This window comes from Zootermopsis nevadensis, unplaced genomic scaffold, assembly GCF_977971745.1.
Source record: "Zootermopsis nevadensis isolate Lab colony 2312 unplaced genomic scaffold, Znev_1.0 Znev_ptg000029l, whole genome shotgun sequence".
Taxonomy (NCBI): domain Eukaryota; kingdom Metazoa; phylum Arthropoda; class Insecta; order Blattodea; family Termopsidae; genus Zootermopsis; species Zootermopsis nevadensis.
This window is the reverse complement of record NW_028259161.1, coordinates 12,032,770-12,055,274: the sequence shown is the minus strand read 5'-3', so window position 1 is coordinate 12,055,274 and position 22,505 is coordinate 12,032,770. Positions and strand designations below refer to the sequence as shown.

At 34.0% G+C, this 22,505-nt stretch overlaps 2 protein-coding genes across 10 annotated transcripts in view; one reads left to right on the top strand and one right to left on the bottom strand.

Annotated features, from left to right (window-relative positions):
• DNAlig4 (DNA ligase 4) overlaps window positions 1-10,945 on the top strand; it is a 31,869-nt gene extending 20,924 nt beyond the window's left edge. For 2 of the 7 annotated variants that reach the window (XM_087357958.1, XM_087357959.1), the window contains one exon: window positions 391-10,945. In XM_087357958.1, the coding sequence (XP_087214084.1) occupies window positions 391-526 (136 nt within the window). In that variant the 3' untranslated portion in view covers window positions 527-10,945. The remainder of the gene's footprint in view (window positions 1-390) is intronic. The other 5 variants (XR_002543592.2, XR_015537608.1, XM_022067445.2 and 2 more) reach the window with 5 other exon arrangements.
• Window positions 1,718-22,505, bottom strand: part of LOC110831440 (uncharacterized) — a 61,134-nt gene continuing 40,346 nt past the window's right edge. For 2 of the 3 annotated variants that reach the window (XM_022067435.2, XM_087357941.1), the window contains exons 19-30: window positions 19,845-19,998; window positions 16,750-17,032; window positions 16,167-16,308; window positions 15,439-15,598; window positions 10,937-11,235; window positions 8,738-8,960; window positions 7,347-7,977; window positions 5,671-5,965; window positions 4,526-4,859; window positions 3,292-3,552; window positions 3,095-3,144; window positions 1,718-2,821 (exon numbers count right to left, since the gene is read on the bottom strand). In XM_022067435.2, coding sequence (XP_021923127.2) covers window positions 2,785-2,821; window positions 3,095-3,144; window positions 3,292-3,552; window positions 4,526-4,859; window positions 5,671-5,965; window positions 7,347-7,977; window positions 8,738-8,960; window positions 10,937-11,235; window positions 15,439-15,598; window positions 16,167-16,308; window positions 16,750-17,032; window positions 19,845-19,998 — 2,869 coding nt within the window. In that variant the 3' untranslated portion in view covers window positions 1,718-2,784. The remainder of the gene's footprint in view (window positions 2,822-3,094; window positions 3,145-3,291; window positions 3,553-4,525; window positions 4,860-5,670; window positions 5,966-7,346; window positions 7,978-8,737; window positions 8,961-10,936; window positions 11,236-15,438; window positions 15,599-16,166; window positions 16,309-16,749; window positions 17,033-19,844; window positions 19,999-22,505) is intronic. The other variant, XM_087357942.1, reaches the window with a different exon arrangement.

The window sequence follows — 22,505 nt, the reverse complement described above, 5'->3', positions numbered from 1 at the left end:
AAGATTACTAATGATTTTGGATCCTTCATTGGCCCCTCAATCAGAACCTCTCACCCTCACAAGAACACAAAGAATAGAATTTCCAAAGCAACCCTTCGTAAGTACCCAGTGGTACTGTTTGCGGCCAGGTTTTTGTCCTGACAGCTGAACACAGGAAAATAACCCATGAGTAATGAACGGTCTGAAGACAGCAGAAGCCCCTGAAGCTAGTACCATTTGCCAGGCTTCTTTAAGGCCAGACATTTGGAGATGGCAGTATCATATTCATAATAATTTTTTATTTTGTGAATAAATTACTTTGTGTAGGCTTCTGTTTATTTATGCAATTTTTTATATTACAGCTATTTGTTTTTAATTTCTAAGGGGAACTCAAGTTTTGTTGCTTCTCAGGTCAAAGGATAGACTTGATGAGATTAAACGTATCAACCGAGCCAGAGTATGCAAGTTCTACATTGTCACTGAGCAGTGGGTTCAGAAGACAGTTGAAATGAAGAACAGACAAAAGGAGAATGATTACTCATTGTAATGGTAAGCCAGTCACATTTTTTAAATACTTATTTGTAATTTATACATGGGCTGTTCCAAATTGGCAACATTATAGGAAACCCATTTAAAAAATAACCATATTTGTACAATTATAAAACTACTTTTCTAGTGTTACCATTTTCTGGAAATTAGAAAATTACTTTCTATATCTTAAGGCTCCAATTACACATTTTTTATAATGTGTCTCAGTTACGTATTGCATTTTTGCTTTCCTCCACGTTTCCTAGTTTTTCATCTAACTTTGATAAACATTCTTAATTAGCTCTTGTTCGTTCTAATAGGTGAGCTTTGATCACTTTTTTGCGTATTAATTTTCCTCTGCCATCTGATTTTTATTCTAATAAATAATGTGTTTCTGTATCATATTGTCTGAGTGCTCAAACACCTTCAATTCCTGGTAATACCACCATTTTCTGATTTTCCAATATATAATCAGCTGCTGATAAAGAAAATTGATTTCAGGTGTCTTAAGGATTGCAATAGTAGGTTTATATTAAAATGGTGATGAACTTGTTCAGTAGAAGTTTGTATGGATAAGATGGAACTAGGTGATGCCTTCCCAGAATACTTTAGTTTTCCGCTGCCTTATCATTTCATGTACCACGCTCATTAATCGCCTTTATTGAGATATATGAGTAGTTAGTATTCATGTTTTATACTCGGGTTCAGATGTTGATGCAGAGGCTGGCTATCCTGATTAAGATGTTCATGTTTTTCCTCAGTTCCTCCATGCAAATGCCATAATAGTACCTGAAATTATTCTGAATTCTGATAAAAATGGAATGTAAACTTCAAGATGTCCATTGAGTCAAGGTAAATGTTGATATTAAATAGGGATTCTTAAGATATTTCATTGTATACAGGTGTTTTTATAATTTCAGATATCTTTAACTTCAATAAATTAGATTATGATTGTTTCCTTCCATAACCTTTCTGATTCATTATTCTTTAATATTGGTGTTATTTAACACTGTATATTCTGAAATATTCATGGGTCTGATGAGCCAGCACATTACAAGAAGTTTTTATATAGTCTTTAGTTCGGTTTATACTTCTGACCTACTACTTGGGTACACTCTAAGTAAAGATGTTGACTTTGTTTTTACAAAGGTCTTCCTTCTACATAACAGAGAAAAATATGGTATTTTCTTTTCACAGAATAAAGCTGAAACACTGTTTATAACAAGTTTATTGACAGAAAATTTGTCTTCTCTTTGCTGAACACGTAAATTAGTGCACATGATGATTTCTCTTCTATTTGAAAATATGTAATCAATTGACAGATTAAAGATCTTTAAATTTCTTAAGTGCTCAAGTACCTGTCAGGAAGGAAGGACAGGTGGAAAAATCTTTATGGATGACTGTATAAAAGTAGGATTGTGTGTTGCAACCATAATAGGTGGGTTCTTGATCACATTTTACTACTCACTACAGTCAAAGTATACAGTTTTTCTAAATAAGTAAAGTTTGTTTCTACCTTCTACTAACACAGTGATTAACATACATTAATATAACATATAATATGTACAAATCAATGTGTATATATGCATATCTGTGCCCGAGAATGTGTGAGATGTAATGAAATATAAAACATTTATTCCTGAATTGACACATTTAGGACAATATGCCAGAATGCCAGAAAAGTGAAATAATTTTATACTTACTAGATATATAAAAGGAAGAAATTAGTTTGCAGGTAGCATTGTTTGGAAGGATAATGTGTAATATGCAGTTAACACATGTCTTACAAAATAATTTACATTTTGTAAGATCTTATCACTTCCATATTAATGTAGAATTTAATTGAGGCTGTTTCATTGAAACATTGATATTTTCTCCTGAAATGAGATACAGGTGTAACTAGTCAGGTGACATTCTTGTTGTATGCATGCATGCACGAACGCACAATCTTGTAATTATGATGCACAGATACCCATACTTGGATACAAAAATAAATATAACTGACATTTCACTTATAAACTTGCTAAAAATGAGGGCCAGCCATTTAACGGTTATTCTGATGACTTATATGGTTTACCAGTACGGAATTTTTAAAAAAAGTTCCCTAACTTTGTTAAAAATGGTTAAATTTAAAATCAGAAATGGGCTTTTAAATAAAGTATGTAAACAAAACTAAAAATTAAAGGGTTTTGGTATGACAATGTTTCTTATCATTGGTTATATCAAGATGACAGCTTCTTCATGCAGGATAGTCTATATCATCAACCAGCCTGGTTCTTAATCTTTGACGGTCACCGTTGAGGTTTCCCCATTCCTGTAAAAACAAGAAGAATGAAACAAAGTCCTGTACTTATAAATAATACAGAATTATGTTGGAGTTTAATTATAACGTAATGAAGTATAATGACAGTAATGTGACTGACATTTCAGAGGTGCATGCATTCTGCATCATCAGGGGTGATCATCGCCCTGATGGTGGAGGCACCTCTGAAGCCTTCTTCATACTTCCCACTGTGAGATCCTCAGATCTCACTTATTTTTTAATATGGTGAATTTTTAATTAATTATAAAGAAACTATTATCTCACCCCAATTTGGTTTTCCCTTGTAAGATTACTTTTCCACCATACATCTGAAACTACAATAATTCAATATCATTGAAATTATGTATAGTGTAGTGTAATTTTGTACTAATATAGATTATTAATATTATACTACAATTTTAGTTGCATGTGCTTTGCAGATAACAGAATGAGCAGCATTAAGATAACTACCATAATCTTACTTTTAAGAAGTGCTCAATAGATGGTGATAAACACTTGGAGCACATAATTTGTCCCACTCCATCTTGGTTTGCAACGCATCCACATTTCTGGCACTGAGAAGGTTTGGCAGTCAGTGTGACTCGCCTGGCCCACACATCAGTGAACTTCTTGACATTGAATCTGTGTGTACCCTTGACTTTTTGTAAGAGATAATCCATGTTGAAGAGTGTCCCATTGGTTTCAAATGCCAGAGGAGTACACAAATCCTTTGGCATTACAACCTATAAAGCAAGATAACAATTACAACTTTTAGGACAACTTCATCATAACAAAACTGTATGACACTATACTACATTTATTGTAATACAATAATCCAAAATTACGTAAGTGTAGGTGTTTTAATATGTAATTTACATGAATGTACAAATTTCAAAGATGATCAATATAAGATGTTATATGACATCTCTTAAATACTGTGTAATGTTCATATTGCAATGTCTTTTTAAAGAAGTACTACTGCCACTAATATTTATCAATTTAAAATTTTGTTCTTCTCATTAATTATGAAACAATTTTACAAGTATACAATGTCCTGTTCATGCTGTAAACTGTTTGTGATAGGAAGATTCTTACAGAATTTTTGAAGAATTAAATATGGCTTATGGAGGAGTCACATCTACTCAATTACCTGCTTATTTTTCTCTAAAGTATCATGATATATTCAAAAAAATTAAGTGTGGGAGATATGTGTTGAACATTGAAAGCTTATATTCATTTTGGTGCTTCAGAATCCCTGTTGCATATAAGAGCATCAGTGTTTTTCTTTGAATGATCAAAATAACCAAATAAAATCCTTTGCATAATAGTTAATTTTACAAAGTGATCATATATTTTTTTGTGATCTGTTCAGAAATTTGATTAAATTTTATTTCACTGCATGAAGTTACTCAAAGTATATCTTTTCAATCAGATGTTATTTAATTTAGTTTGAAGTAATATTAAGATTATTAGTAATTTCCTCTCCTTCTGAGTGTGACTATGAAGAATTTCAGAACTTAAACACTGAAAAATTGGCTGACAGCTGTGATTTTTTAAACTATTCAGAAGTATAATTTTGAACTTCTGTTATGTTACAATTTATGTAGTCAACAGAACATTTATACACAGAACATGGAGGTAAAAACTAAACAATGCGTATTCATCGCTGATATTTGAAATTAAATGATGATTACATATTTTGAAATGGTACATTACCTGTCTCAATAGTGGAAAGCTTGGCATGAGGTTTTTCAAATTATGTCCACTGAATGCCCCATTCAGGTCCACACCATACACCTTGCTGGCCTTGCTCTGTCCAGAATGAAATCTGAGAACATGTGGGTGAAGTATATGCAGTGTGATGTCATTTTCCATCAGCATGTTGAGCATGTTGCTGTACTTATCCTCTGCCTCTTGGCATAATGTGCATTGTAGCAGCACTATAGTCTTTGAAGCTGTTGCTCTGAATGGCAAGAGAGCGGCATGCCACAAAGCACTGAATGTACTTGGGTTCCCTGAACTAGCACTCTTTGATGTGGCACTCTTCATGCTGAAAGAAACATAGCTTGTCACTTTATTTACTTCCTCATTTCTTGAGTATTTTACTGCTTTCTACATTTTACGTTCTTTGCACGAAGTGAATAAATGAATACATAATTGTATAATTATGTCTGTCCATATGGCTTATCTCCATAACTGCTGAATGGATTTCTCTGTAAAGGGGCCATACTGTAAAACTGTGGATAAAATAGGGGTAAAAAAGATCTAAAGAACAATAACAGGATGTTTGTAGCTCAGGTGGGGGGGGGGGGGAACTGTGTCCATTAACTTGCATAAATAGCAAGTCCTCTTCAATTTAAAAAATGTCATAACAAGTGCCATCATGTTTGATACACTGCAGTGATCATAAGGAAGCATGTCATGCAATGCCCCATGAAGACGGAATGTAAGACTGTCATAATTTGGGTATTCAACTAGAATGTGTATGAAATGGTAGGGGCTGCACCGCACAAATAAACATTAATGGAAGAAAAGGAAGATCATTGTTGAAGATGGCTGTCTTCTGGGTTGTACCATGTAATGTGATAGAAATTAACTGGCATTTCAGAGGTTCTTTCTGCTTCTATTACATTGGTGAACTTACCAGATTACATGGTGCAATAACCTAGAAGACGGTAATCTTCATATTTGTCACCATGAGAACATGAAATCTCACTAAGGTAGTTGTTACAGCAGTTTGACACACAAACAGATAAGGCATCCTTCACTTACACCATAAAATAAGGAATACCTAATAATAGTAATATGAAAATTTGGAATATAGAACTATAGTAAAGCATAGTACAGTAGTATTGTCTTACCTCTTTAGGGTTTTCTCAGTTTCTTTTAGAGTTGCCCATATCTCTCCATTAGATGTATGTGTATGAGGTTCACTGAATTTCTTCCCATTGAAGCCCACAACAGAGAAACGGGTATTTAGTCCCTTAAATCTCATTGCATTATCCAGCTTTGACGCCAGCTCAACCAAGTTTATTTTCTTTATGCAAGGAGACTGGTCCACAACAAACACAATGTCAGCCAGCATGGCTTCTACTCCATCATACACTTCCACTTCACTGACATTCATCGTGCTGCTATTAAGAGTTGGACAGTGCACTGTGAGACAATTCAGAAACAGTTCACAATCATTTGCCTGGACCAAATTTCAGTATAACATGAAGACCACAGACTTAGACAGAAGGGATTTAAATATTATCGCCAATCATTATTGGAATCAATCAGCTGAAGTCAGGGTAAATGCAATAACATCAAAAAAGGTGTTCGCCAAGGCTGTGTTCTGTCACCGCTTCTGTTCAACATCTATCCAGAAGCAATATTCAGAGAGGCACTCGAAACATCAAGTGGAATCAAGGTGAATGGAAAGACAATTAATAACTTAAGATATGCAGACGACACGGTCATCATAGCAAGCAGTCCTGCTGAGTTACAGCAAATGATTGACAGCATTGTGCAATACAGTGAAAGGTTTGGTTTATATATGAACACATCCAAGACCAAAGCAATGGTATTCTCAAAATTACCGAGAAATATAGCCCTAAGAATCAATGGCAACATTGTCGAAAAAGTGACTTCTCTTAAATATCTGGACACCATAGTGAACCAGAACTGTGACATCAAAAAAGAAATAAGATCAAGAATCGAACAAGCCAGAAAAACCTTCGTTGACATGAGGAGGTTCTTCGTTAGATCCGAACTAATTCTAGAACTGAGGATTCGAATGCTGAGATGTTATGTGTTCTCTACACTTCTCTATGGATGCAAGAGCTGGACTCTTGATTCTCCCATGGAGAAAAGAATCGAAGCATTCAAAATGTATTTATATCGACGTATACTATGAATACCCTGGGTGCAAAAAATCTCAAACATTGAAGTTCTCAACCGCATGATTAAGAAAAAGGAACTACTGCTTGCCGTTAAGGAAAGAAAGGTCCGGTATTTAGGACATATCATGAGAGGAGTATACTATGAGATCTTAAGACTGATCATTGAGAGTAAAATTCAAGGAAAAAGATCCATCGGTAGACCCCAAAACTCCTGGATGAAAGACCTAATAAGATGGTTCGGATGCACCTCAATAGACATCTTTCGAGCGGCAGTCTCGAGGACAATGTTCGCCATGGGGATCGCCAACTTTCGTTCAGAGATGGCGCAATAAGAAGAAGAAGAAGAAGAAGAGAATGAACCCTAAATTGTTACAGTAATAAAAACAACAACAATAACTAATGCAAGTGTCATTGTAATAGTGCCATATGACCAATAACAAGATACTATATAGTAAGCCAAATTTTATTTATGTAGGAAAGAAAAAAATCACTTTACTGTTAAGAAAGATACAGAACATGGATAAGCATCATTATCTGATATCTTAAATAAAAAAGATGAGATATGTGAAAACAGTTTTCTCAGTAATGGTGTAAAGACAAGAGTTTGTTTATTGGTTTATTAAAACATTACTTAACATATTTCTGAAACTCACCACACTTGTGGGGAATCCAGATGTCGACATTTGCTCTCCTGCACTGGGACACGTATGCTGCCACAGACATGCATACTCCTTTATTGTTTGCAAGTTCCAGTAGACACATCTGATAGAAAGGGTTTGGTTCAACTTGGGAAAAGCACCGACGAAGTGGTGACAGTTGGTCTTCAAAATATGCTGTGCACTGATTACTTTCTGGCACTCGTGATTCCTCGCTGGTGGGTGAGTACGTCGGAACTGTAGTGTGATTCCCTGAATGGCACTGTGCAGATCCAATGTGCCAACTGTTGGCAAATGCTTCTACTGTATTTGCTATAGTTCCATTTGGAAGGGAAAGATCATTGCTTGATTCATAGTCAAAGGTTCCCAGCATTCCACCAGTTTTACCGAAATACCATCCAGACAGTTCAACTGTGCATATATCATAGTGCAAATTGCATTCTACTTCTATTCCGAGTTCGCTGTGAACCACAATTCTTTCTCCAGTACGTTTGATCCACGTTTGATGATCAACTGCCATGGGCAGTTCTACCCTCAGTCCATCAACTGTTATGTGTTTGTTGGAGCCAATCTCAATGTGATGGCCCTTAACCACTACAGTAATTGACTTCTTCACAGCTTCCCTGTTCTGGTACAAAGAAATGGAAATAAGAAATAGTATGAAATAAAAATGAAATGCAGAGCAGATATGTGGTAACATCAGAGTACTGAAAATATTTTTAACTTAATGGACATAACTTTCATATTTAGTGGCCATTCATTTGAACTAACTGATTATCTTGTAAGACTGAATGAGTTGAAAAGATGATCATGAATGGTAACTAGTTGAGGAAGTTGTTGGTCGTGGCTATTTCTAGGTGCTGTCCCAGCATTCTCCTATAGAGAATTAAGGAAGTGACAAAATGAAACTTAGATTAGTCAGTAATCCGACAAATATTTGAACTAGGTGCTTCTGGAATGTAAGTCTACATTATAACTCTTTCAACTTCATGAAATACTTACAGTTGAATTTAAAGTAACATTTATTAAGGAAGAATGTATGAGAAAGTGTGCCATCCAAGGATTAATTACTATGTGCAAGAAAAACTGGCCATCGGAAATACAAGATTATCAAATGAAGCCACAGCAAAAGAGGTGCAAAAGTTAATGAATTTGAATGTTATAATATTTTTTGAATAACAGACCAAGAAAATTATTCTTAAAATAAAAGACAGTTTATTTACAGACTTGATAATGTGCATCTGGCTAGTAAAGAATTCTGTAACATTTACTATCTTGAACATGTTTCTGAACAAACAAGAAAAAACAGAAATTGTTTAACTGGATTCACTGTCCTTAAAACTGCATATATTTATGGAAAATAATATATTGTAATGCAGTTCCCCTACCTCAGTCTTGTATGTAACAAATGCAGAGAATCTGCTGTTTAGGAAGTCATTTGCTAGCAGATAACTACATTCCCCTGCTCCTGTGAAGTTGTAGAATTTCTTGTCAAAGGTGATGTAGTTGTTGCCAACCACCATGCCATATGCTGAAAAAGGTGGTAGCATTGATACCACAGACATGTTGGTGGTGATGTCATAGAAGGTGTCCATCAGGTAATATCTGTATCTGTAGTGAAAGGAAGAGATTAGCTTAATTTCTTTCTTGTTGGTCAGATCCTCTAAAAAATTTCACAGTTAAGCATCTTATAATAAACTGTGAGATCCGACATCCTTTAAATGATAACGATGGAAGGCAAAACAAGCAATCCATAGAAAATACAGTAGTCTCTTGATAGTTCACAGGCAGATTATCCACTTTATAGATGGACAAGGCTTGTAGCATGCATGGGGAAAATGATAAATTTGTACAGAATTTGGTTGAAAGCCTGAAAGGAAGAGACCAAGACATAGATGAGTGAATTTTTAAATGGACTTAGGAAAACAGGGTTTGAGGGTATAGATTGGATTCTTCTTACTCAGGATAGGGGCCATGGCAGGCTCTTGTGAACCCTGGGGTTCCATAAAAGGTAGGAATTTGCGACTCCGTACATAATTCAGTGTCTTCTATTTGCTGATGACTTAAAGATGTTTCGTAGTATTAGTGATGTTGATGACTGCAGACTGTTACAGCACGACATCCTGTCCATACAAAACTGGTGTCTTGTTAATGGTAAGCAACTTAATTTAAGTAAAATGACTGTTACATCATTCACCCGAAAGACACACAGTATTTACTTTAATTACAAATTGTGTAACAACCTGGTGGCACGCTCCCATTGTATTAAAGATCTTGGTGTTCTATTGAACTGTAAGCTTTATTTTCACCAGCATATCAACTATATATTCTCACAAAGCTTAAAAATGCTTGGTTTGATTCACTATTGATAGCCTTTTGGTTTTGTACAGTACCTTAGCCTGTTCTAAAATTGAGTTTGCATTCGTTGTTTGGAACTCTACTGACTCTTTTAAACTGGAAAGGATTCAAAGGAAATTTGTAGCTCTATGTTACACTAGATTTTTTAATGGCGTATGTGCCTATAATTATGATAATATGTTAGTAAGATTAAATTTTTTATTGTTGCATTTAAGGAGGAGGCTTTTGGATGCGCTTTTCCTCATTAATGTTTTTAAAGGCAAAATTAGTTGCTCTCTGTTTTTGATACAGTTAGTCTCTGCATACCCACTAGGTCTATCAGAGACTACTCTACCTTTACTGTACAACGTAATTTCAAGGCTAATCCCTCTGCCAGATGTGTTTCTGCTGCCAATGCAGTCTGTAGGAGCATCAACATCTTTAACAAAGATCGTGTTTTGCTTACTGATGTCAATCAGCTTTTTAAACAATAATAATTGTTTTCTATTGTTTATTTAGTATAACATTTTATTTTGTATGTTGTTTGTCCAAAATTGAACTGATTTTATTTTAATTGTTATTTTACTTATGCATAATATTTAGCTCATTTACTCATTAATAATTTTGCAATAAATTAATATTGTAAATTTATATATTCAGTTCATTGTTTGTTTGCTTTTGCCTGTTGTCAAGCACTTTAATAAATTAATTGAATTGAATTAAATGTATGTTTTTAATAATAAAATATAGAATTTATGCATATTGTATCACGTAAAAGCCATATTGTATTGGGAATCTGCTACATAGTAAGTAAGATTAGTTTCTAAGATGCATCAGTTCAACACTTTCCAAAAACCATTAATAACTAACTAACTCCATGGTAGCAGAACCCACAGGTCCAGCACCGACACCACCAAAGCCCACCACTAGACTCGATCCTGAGCTAACTCCATCCATTTACCATCCTCACAGCCTACGGTCCGAAGATCCATCTTTAACTTGGAATTTTATCTGAGTAAAAATAAAATTTCCTTCAATTCCAGAGACCAGAAGACATGTGCGGTAAAACACTTGTAGCGTTCTGATTGACAGTGGTTTAATTTTAGTTTCAAAAATTTGGTATTAGCCACTATTCTTATATAGAGTACTGCCTCAGACATAATGAATTATTTGAGATTGGTTTTTATGCATGTAATGTAAATGTATCGTTATATTTTATAAATGTATGACTGGCTAATAATTACACTTACTTGTCAAGACTATTGATTTTATTAGCATGATCCTTGACTTGTTCATACAATTGCAGTTGCTCAAACTTTGGTAGTTCATTGAAACCATTCCATTCTATGGGCAACTTCTGGCTGTACTCGATCAGACCAATGTCAGGATGCAATGTTATACTTGGTGTGAGGCTCTTAGTTGGAGATCTTGCATCCATATCAATAGCATTCAGCAACCTCAGCAGAATCTTGTCCAAGTTTTCAATCCAGCTGTGTACGTGAGCCTTGAGATAATCACTTAACTTGTAGTACTTGAACACCCACTTGGCCTGCATCACACCATAAATGAATATCCGATCAACTCTGGTTATATATCAGATAATAATTAGAGTTGTTAACTGCTCCAAATTTATCAGGACACACACAGTTTTGTCTGTTCCATAGGAAAGTAAGCTTAATGAGTTCAATTCAGAAAACTTGCACTAGATTCTCTAATTCAGTGATATTCAACCTGGGGTACGTGGAGACATCTTAAGGGGAAAGTGAAATATAAAATATATATATATTATGTTATGATAAACATTGAATAATCAATAATATAATTTATTTTAGATGTAGATTATATACTATGTATAACTTGAATTATATGCCAACAACTTTGGGGGTACAAAATTGAAGAGAAATTATATCTGGGGGGTACGCGAACAAAAAAGTTGAATACCACTGCTCTAATTCACCAAGTACTAATGCTGATATATATATAATCGTTTAGTTTATTAAAGTGTCTTTATTTCATTTATTGAATGTGTGTGTTCATCTTTTTTGGGACTACTTTTACAGTGTTTAGAACATTATATGTACATAAAAATAATATAATACAGTCTGAAATAATTAAGAAATTCAAATCTATCCACCATCTCAATTACATGACTCTATGATCTGTGCCCATAATAACAACACTGGAAGAAATTTATTATGTATATTGCATGTAAAGATTGCTACACTATACACGTGTAAAGGAAGTCTACAAAAAATGTTACATACTGGAGTACTGAAGCTACACAAAAATTTCTTGGTGGATCAGATTTTTTGAGTTTATGAACATAAGTGTGAGTGTGTATTTTTGTTAAGAAAGATCAATGTTTCAACAAAATTGATATTTCACAACACTGTAAAGAACAGGATTTAGAAATTTGTGCAATTCAGCTAGAGACAAAAACAGCTAACTTCGTTATATTAAGCCTGTACAGAGCTCCATCAGGTAATTTTCAACAATTTCTAAGGGGACTGCTACTCTAAAGTATCTGTATAATCCAAAAACTGAATTTTTAATCTGTGGCGACATGAATGTAGACTATCTAAATGAAAACTGCCGGAAAAAACATTTAAACTCACTACTAGCAACATATAATTTGATACATACTGTAAATTTTCAACAAGAATTCAAAATGACTCAAGAACAGCAATTGATAACATTTTTGTGGATAGTATAAGACTTAGCTCAACTTCTACTTCTCCCATAATAAATGGACTATCTTTATGATTAATAATATTGCTGCAGATACCAACTTAATACCTTTGAAGCAGAAGAAAAGAAAAGTAAATAATGATACCATCATGCAGTTTCAGCTTCTTCTGAAGAATGAAACATGGGAATCTGTTTATGAAGTCAATGATACCAACAAAAAGTTTAACTCATTTTTGTGTACTTTTATAAATATTTTTGAAGCTAGTTTTCCTATTACATATGAAACTATAGGCAAAATAAAGAATGACTGGATTACGCAAGGAATAAAAGTATCTTGCAAGAATAAAAGGAATCTGTTTATCTACAGTAGGAACAGTAAAGACCCAAATGCAAGAGCATTTTATGTTAAGTATTGTAAAATTCTGAACAATGTTATAAAAGAGGCTAAAAAGCAGCATTACAGTAGACTTATAGCAAAATCAGACAATAAAATAAAAACAACATGGAACATAATAAAAAGGGAGACAGGAAAAATATATTTATCAGAACAGATGCCATCTCTTCTAATAAACAATGAAAAAGTAAAGGATCCTGGAACAGTGGCTAATGCCTTCAATAAGTTTTTCTAACAATTACTGAAAGCTTAAATTTAAATTAAACAGGGACAGAAGATGCCGTTTCCATTTTAAAATCTGTATTTCCTGTAAAATTTTCTGGCCTTAATATCATTCCAACCACCGAAACTGAGGTGAAAAGTGTAATAAATTCCCTCAAATCAAAAAACTCATCAGGTTATGATGAAATAACAAGTACAATTTTGAAAGCTTGTTCAGCTTTAATTAGTCGTCCATTAACCCACATTTGTAATCACTCATTATACACAGGCATTTTCCCGGACCGCCATAAAATATCAGTAGTGCGACCGCTGTACAAGAAAGGGGACAAAACCAGTATGACAAATTACAGACCAATTTCACTTTTAACTACCTTTTCTAAAGTGCTTGAGAAGATTATGTACAATAGATTAAGTCATGATATGCATGCTAACAACATATTAGTCCCGGAACAATTTAGCTTCAGGAAAGGTGTGTCCACTGAAGATGCAGCTTTCAAACTAACAGACAATGTGCTAAAATCTTTTAACCAAAAAATGCATGTTGGAGGAATTTTCTGTGATTTAGCAAAAGATTTTGACTGTGTAAATCATGAAATTTTGTTGGATAAATTGCATTTTTATGGCATTCAAGGAATAGCAGCGCAGTGGTTCAGATCCTATTTAACAGATAGAAAGCAAAAGGTCAAAGTAAAAGCACCTAAAAACAAACTAAATTTTTTCTCAAACTGGGGAACAATAAAACATGGAGTTCCCCAAGGGTCAATTTTAGGGCCCTTGCTTTTTATAATATACATAAATGACCTTCCTCCAACAATAAAAACAAATACTTTAACGGAACCCATAATATTTGCTGATGACACAAGTGTCATAATTCCAAATAAAAATTTTGATGATTTCTGTTCAACATCAAACATAGTTCTGTCTCATATAAGTAAATGGTTTACTGCTAACAAGCTGGTCCTAAATCTAGATAAAACGAATATAATAAAATTTATAACAAATAACTCTCCATAATGTGCTTTAAGTATTGGTTATAATGGGAAGTATATACAAGAGTCAATAAACACAAAATTCTTGGGTTTGCAAATTGATAATCACCTAAATTGGACTAATCATATTGATAAACTGGTACCTAAGTTAAGTGGCGCATGTTACGCAGTTAGATCTCTGTTGCATGTCAGCAACACTGACACACTCAGATCAGTATATTTTGCCTATTTTCACGCTATAATGAAGTATGGAATAATTTTTTGGGGAAATTCATCAAACATCAAAAAGATATTCACTTTACAAAAGAAAATTGTTAGATTATTGGCTGGTGTAAAACCTAGGAATTCACGTAGAAGTCTATTTAAGAGATTAGAAATCTTACCTCTTCCATGTGAATACATATTCTCATTAATGAACTTTATTGTAAATAACCAAGAACTCTTTCAAACTAATTCTACTGTACACCATGTCAACACAAGGAATAAAAATCAGCTTCATAGACCAATTGCCAACCTCTCATGTTTTCAGAAAAGTGCATATTATGCAGGGATCAAAATTTTCAATAGTCTACCATCAAATCTCACAAGTCTTGTAAATAAAAAGGCACAATTTAAACTAGCATTGAAAAGATACTTAATTACACACTCCTTTTACTCTGTCGATGAATTTATAATGTTTACAAGTCATAATTTATCTATTGTATATAATGAGTGGATTTATTTGTAACTTATCTCTACTTGATGTGAACACTTTGTATTTGTGACATTTATATAATAGTATGACTTGTATTTGTATAACATGTATTGTATTATTATGACTTATTCTACATCCTATTGTCATCTGACTAACTTATGGATCCATGGAATGTAATAAAGATGTATGTATGTATGTATAAAATTTTGGTTATTAGGTTTGTACCTGAAGGAATGAGCACAGGATATAAACACAAAAAAATCACTGTACTGTTGAAATACCTGAACAGTATTCAGACGGAAAGTATTCTTTATCCCACACGTCAAACTTTGGGGTGCCTAAAACATGTTATCTCTTAAAATCCTGAGACATATTTTTCGTGGCAGTGAATTGTCTATACTATTTACATATTAAACTAAAATTTCAATGGACAATTTTTAAGGAACATTAGCAAATGTGTAATTTACATTATACATCTGTATTTATATTGTATAATACTGTTACATCAATGAACAATTTAGTTCAAAGTGATGTTTGCAGAAAGTCAACTCGCTTCATGTTAAACTGGATTGAAGTATAGCATTCTCGTACAATGGATGGTATTATTGGTAATATACCAGTGTTTATTAACTTGGATGATATTGTTGCTAACATAAAAATGTTTATTAAGTTAATTCTTTCACTGTGGAGTTCTAGTACTGATATGTCCCTCTGTTTAAAGCAAATTTGGTCTGTATATAACAGTAAAAATGCATAAATTCTTACCTTCTCATAAACAATGTTCATGGCATGTTTAGTGTAAGCAATAGATGGAATGGCATTAATATTCCTGTACATATTATTGATTGCATCTGTAATGCAGTTCACATATTCCAAGTAGTCAGCAAATACCCTTTGTATATCTTGCATAATTGCTGAACCAATGCTGAAATTAAAATTAAAAATTACGCTTTTTGCAGTCATTCAGAAATTCCAAGCAGAGATTCAACTATTATACTCTGAATTATATACATTTTTTTTAAAAATAGGGAAGGGCTATGTTTTTACAGTATCTCTCATATTACCCTATACCTCCACTGATAAACTATCATCATCAGCAACACAAGCCAACATTGCCAGATCTTTGATTCCCCTACCCTCACCCTTAAGATGGCAACTGTAGTGTTCAACAAAATGCAAAACACTCAGCAATTGATGTTGTCTGTACCCAAAAGCTGAAGATATACAAAACTTTTAATCAGTCATTTGTGCATTCTTTGTTTGAGTACTATAACTTTACAACAATTCTGACCCTGTTAAAACTTAGAAGGAAGTGTAAAGTGTAAACAGTTTTGTTTGTCTGCATAATTTTATATTTTAGATATTAGAAGGAAGGGTTACATGTAATCAAGTAATGATGTATTAGATACACAAAAGAATGTAATCTTCCCTACTGTCCCAGCCAATTATTTTTACTACTTAATTGTAATACTGGGAATAAATGGATAACTGACCTCTCAAATAATTTTGTGACTTGATCAATGTAATCCTGTAGGTATAATTCTTCAAGCCAGGAGGAATACGTGTTGTACATGGCTATTAAGTCCTGCACCTCCTGAGCTCCAAGTACAGTGTCCACCATGTCAAGTATATATTCTGTTGGAAATAAGACATATGGTGAAATATCACTGTTACAACTGATGAATTACGTAAAACGGGTTCTCAACCTTTTTCAGACCTAGGGCCATATTTAGCCTTTCTTATCAACTTGTGGACCCCAAGGTTATGAATGAGGACATGGCAGTTTATTAAAAGTACTACTTAATTAGGATGAAAGTTCAACAGGACTGAAAATGGCGATAGCATGTTTCTCCAGAATGTTGGTAATTACTTGCAAATTCACATGGCATTACTACCCAGAAGACAGCACAGAAACCGGATATGACGTCTTAACCATGCAACCACGTCATGTTTGATCCTCTGATGTAGACAGCAGCCTCTCTCTCTTGTTTTTTTGTACCTTGAATAATATGTACATTATGAATATTTCATTTATATCAATTTTTTTTTGTTTATACTAACATAAAGTATTCGTACCACTGATTTTGTCCTCAAAATCTATCACTCTGCGACTGAGAAGTTCCAATGTATTCTCAATGCTTGTCAGATATGGCTCCAGCAGCTGGATGTACCTTATGAAAAGGTCAGCCAGAGAGTGTTCTACATGTATCAGTAGGTGTTTCATGTTCTCCTCTGCATACATTATTTCCATCCTTGCGACTTCAACTTTTGTCTTCAGGTACTCCTTGGAAGCCAAATGCAGCCTCTTGACTTCATTAATGAAGTTTACAACATATGCCATAGTTTTACTAGCTATAACCTGTAAGTAGAAATTCAGTTCCTGAATCAGAATGCTTCCAATTCTATGGAATTTTCAACGTTCATTCATATTATATGAGTACACAAAACTAATGTAACAATACAATGGCTTTACCAGAAGATACTTCATGAGATAATCACAAGGACTAATTGAAATGGGCGGAATGGGCCTCTTGAGGTTTATGTAATTCTGAACGAGATGTGAAGATGAATGAATGTCAGTATGGGGGGAGTTTGTATAAAGTGGGCATTTTCAAAGAAAAATCACAGAAGAAAAGCCTCAGTCAAGATAACTGATACACTGACATTCAATCTGAGTACCTCCCTCACAAAAGTCTGAAGAATTTCTGCTGGGCTATTCTGATCACATATTTGTTACAGAAAAGGCTTTATACAATGTTATTCAAATGATAAATCTTTGTATAACTCTCATTATACACGGGCTAGTACTGTAGTACATTTTAAGTAATCATGATTAAAATTATAGAAAATAGTTAATTAGGAAACTAGGTTGCGCTGCTTAATGCTCTGACATGGATGGTGTTTCCTAGAACAGCTTTATGTGGAATGTCTTATATAAAACAAGGAATACACTGTACAAAACTATGTAGTAACGTATTTTCCATCTAAGGAAAGATGGGCAATCGGTTTCAATATTTCCGTGTATGTATGCGCCCTTATAATGAAATTAAAACAAATTAATGGAAACAATGAAACTTGGTGCAGATGCTTTATTAATCTTTCAAGTCACACTTTCTCAAATATATTTCATATGTATACGTTAGGACTCAGAGCAGAGTGGTGTTGACTATTTATGTAACGCTTTAATTCTCTTGGGTCGCTGGCTAAAGCGGGAAGTTTACATAAGGAAACTACAGAACTCGAGTGTTTAGAAATCGCAAAATTATAGCGGCATTTGCATACAAACCATGTTGAATGCGGTTTACCGTCGTAAACACGATGAACTGAAGCATTCTATAACTAATCTGATATCAGTAATTAAAGGTAGAAATGGAAATGTGTGTGGTCTGTCATATTGTGTGTGGTCTGAAAACACCATCGTACCTTGTATTAGTTTCATGTGTGCTTCGTGTTAATCAATTGAAGATTATCAAAAACGTTTCGTTTTTAAATTCCACAGTTTCAAAAATAATCGAGGACATGAATTGTAATACTGAATGTGAGATAATTAAATGGATTAAAAAAGCAGTTGGGGGTTTTGCTGTGCAAGCTGATAAATCGATATTTATATTTTGCTTGCATTCGAGGTACACATATATCAATCACGAGGAGATACTTATGTGCAAATCTTCGTTTACGTATTGTAGGGCAAAGGAGAAAATATATTCGATCTGACTTATACTTTACTGAGAAAGGCCGCAGTTGGAAACAATGTGTTGATATTTTTGCATCTCTTTAGTTTGTGTGTGAAACTGTGTGGCACCATAGGTTGGCATACCTAGAAAACATTTTTTACAAAGTTGCATTTAATTTATCATTGCAAGGTACGATTATCACAGTTGTCACGGTATATGAAAAAGTGGAGTTCTTCGTGTATAAAATAGATTTTGGGTTGTTACGTGTTGACAAAAATGTCACGGACTGGATTGAAAGTCAGATAAGTGATCTTGTTTCAGACAGTGGAACCTGCAAGTTTTTGACTAGTGAAGGAAGAGTTTTAAGACATTTTAAGTGTAACGAAACCATTTCCATCTTCATATACTTTTCTTTGTGAAACAGCTTTCTCATAATATGCAGCAACGAAAGCGAAAAACCGAGAAAGGCTTAATTCATAACACAACTTGTGGCTTTCCAGAATCGTGTCTGTCTTCAATTCACTTGTGGCCAGGAGGCAGGTCAACCTGTCACATTAGGCAAGTACAATAACCTGTTTCCAAAAATATGTAGTACATTTAATTCAGATTTTTGCATATAAGGTTGTAAATTAAAAATAAATAGATAAAAACACAAGTTCTTGTTTTTTAGGGTAATGCAAAAATATGTTATTGCCAAAAGGGTTTTGCAGCAGTACAAAGTTCGAGAACCATTGCTTTGCATGTAATGATTAAAAATAAGATGTGTGCCAGTGCTGTGTGGTTTGAGAAATGTGGGTGTGACAGAAACTTCTTAGACTGATTTCTTATATTTACTGCATTCAGTGACTATTTCATATTATCCACTATAGAATAGTTACTTCCAGCTTGTCATAGGGTTTCATAGAGGTGTGCCTAAATTGAAATAGAACTTGACACATATACAGTGTTAAGATTTCTGTCTTCTGGGTTGTTGTGCTGTGTAGTCTGGTAGATGTTTACCAACGTTTCAGAGGTCATACTGCCTCCGTCATCAGGGCGATGAGTATGAAGATTTCTGTCTTCTGGGTTGTTGTGCTGTGTAGTCTGGTAGATGTTTACCAACGTTTCAGAGGTCATACTGCCTCCGTCATCAGGGCGATGAAGATTTCCGTCTTCTGGGTTGTTACGCTGTGTAGTCTGGTAGATGTTTACCAACGTTTCAGAGGTCATACTGCCTCCGTCATCAGGGCGATGAATACATGCCAATATATTAACATCGACCAGTCTACACAGCGCAACAACCCAGAAGACAGAAATCTTTATACTCACTACTGTGAAAACCTCAGATCTTACATATACAGTGTTCTTTGAAGTCAAGAATATTAAAAATGCTTCTTCCGCCTGTCTACACAGCTCAACTCAAGAGTAGCTGAACTGTTTTTCTCTAATCTACACATGTTAATGTAAAATTTATCTGCACCTATGAATAGTATGATAAAGTGGGATTCTGCTTTTTACCTTAATGTCACTTAAGATGTTGAAAATAAGAGAAAAATCAATCTGGAATGTGTTCACAACCATCGCAATAACATGTTTTACTGCAGAGTACATGGTTAGCATTCCATCCAGCAGCACCTGACAAATTCCTGATGCCTTCTCTGTAACATATGACCTGTAAACATTATGACAGTAAGATTACATGGTATATCTTGAAATTTCAGTAACAGTAAGAGATTAAAACTGCATTCACAAACAAATTAAGAGCAGATTGAATTCAGGAAATTCTTGCTACCATCCACCTCAGAATCTTTTGTCTTCCTGCCTGCTATATGCAGGCGTAAAGATTAAAATATACAAAACCATAATTTTATCTGGTACTTTGTGTGGGTGTGAAATTTGGTTTCTTGTCTGTAGAGAATAAATAACACAGATGACATTCAAGAACAGAGTACTGAGGAGAATATTTGGGCCCAAAATGGATGAAATAATAGGAGGCTGGAGAAAACTGCTTAATGAGGAGATGTATAATTTATACTCTTCACAAAACATTATTAGGATGATCAAATCAATGATGATGAGTTGGGAAAACATCTAGCATGTACAGGAGCAATAAGAAATATGTACAATATTTTGCTTGGGAAACCTGACGGGAAGATACTACGCAGAAGACCTTAACATAAATGGGAGAACAATATCAAAATATATCTTAATAACGGTGCGAAGGTGTGGATTTCATTATTCTAATTCAGACAGGCACCAGTAGTGGCTCTTATGAGTATTGATAATGGACTTTGGTTCCATAAAAGGCAGGGAATTTTTAGAGTGGCTGAGCATACTATCAACTTCTAGAAGGCCTCTGTTCCATAGCGTTAGGTCTGTTATGGGTAATATATTGTACTGTACGTCATTACTGCAGTAAACTCTGTAGAATGAATATATGTTGGTATGAATTCTCTACTTCACCGCTAACCATTCCCATATTAAAGGCTCTTGGACTTGGAGCTAGAGAGCAATGAAGATAGTTTGTGGAGAAAGTGGGCAGTTGACCAGTTATCATTTCAGGGAAATAAATATGTCTGTTGGCTGTACATATCTCTAGTACCCTGATCAATTAGTATTCAGTATGATTATTTGCCTTAATATAAAAACATGTGGGATGCAACTAAGCTTCTTTAAAAACTGATGAACCTGAATGAATGTGTAATTTTGTTGCCAATACAATATTTCAGAGTTGTATATCACAAAAATAATTATGAACTGTATATAATCTTGCCTCAGTTAGTCTTCTATGACTTTCCTATGCATACTCTAACAATGAAACCATATGTTCCTGTGTTTATAACCATTTTCTCATGATCAGCAGTGATTTTCTGATATTAATTGCTATCTAAATAGAGGCCTCAAATGATACTTTTATACTGGTCTGATTAAACAAAACTACCATTTTACATGAATGTTTGTATGAACTCTTCTGTTTGTCTCATTAAGTATTCATATAAAAGTCATCAGGTGACAGCTACAAAATAAGAGAAAAATAATTCAAATTTTTTTTGTACAGATTTAACAACTAGCTCCACATAATTCAAAGTCCTTCTTAAGAAACTTATAGTCACTCAGCTAGTCAAGAAATTTCCTAATCCTTATGTAAATGTTCACAGTTTTATTTTAGTGTAAATAATATCTATATGGAGGATTTAAATAAGTATCTTTACTCTCTTGAGGCACATTCCAAAGTCAAGTTACCCTTACATTATAAAAGCTTTCTTGTCAAAAGTCCGCAGTATGCCAGATATATTTTTACTGTTTGAAGTCCTTTTGCTATGATCTTTAATTTTCACTGACAAAGTTGTTGAGATTCTCCTGCCTTCCCTACGTGACTTATCCATTTGACTCTTTGTTGTAACCAAAGATGGAAACACTTCAAAGGGAATGACAATTTGAAATTGCACAAAACTAATAAAATGTTTCCAAATTCGATTACACAGGTGACTAATATGTGTTGAAAAAGGAGGAGATTGTTGAAGAAATGAATGAGGCGTGTGTTCTTTGTTTTTTATACACTACAACAGGGGTGGGGAACCTTTTCATGTTGGAAGTCCGCATTAATTTAGACGTAATCAAATAAGGCCGCATTCAAGAAACTTCAATTAGATATACTTAAAAATGTACATTATTTTGTAAAAATCTAACTGCTATGTACTTAATAATTTCAAAAAATGAAAACTATTTGTTAATTTTAAAGTTAACTAATATTTTAATGACTTTGTTGTGTCTGCTTTTTGTTGGAAAGCATTTAAATATTTGGTTGCAACATGTATTAATAAAAATAAAAGGATTTGTTCTGTAAAATTTGGATTCAGTCAAAAGGCCACACTTAAGGACCTAGAAGGCCACAGGTTCCCCACCCCTGCACTACAACTTTTAAAATATTCCGTGTTTATATGATAGAACATCTTTTTCATTTTTTAGGAGACAAACAGCTGTTATATGATTGATGTTGGGTCATTATGCATGTTGGTATGTTTACTTGGTGCGAACATTTAGAATGGCAAACTTATTAAAGATCCATTAAGTTTAAATATTTTGTTTCATGAAGTGGACCATCCATCAGACTTTATTTAAGTTTTAATTTTAGTTGAGAACTGCTAATCTTGACTGAGGTTTTCCATTTCCCTCAGT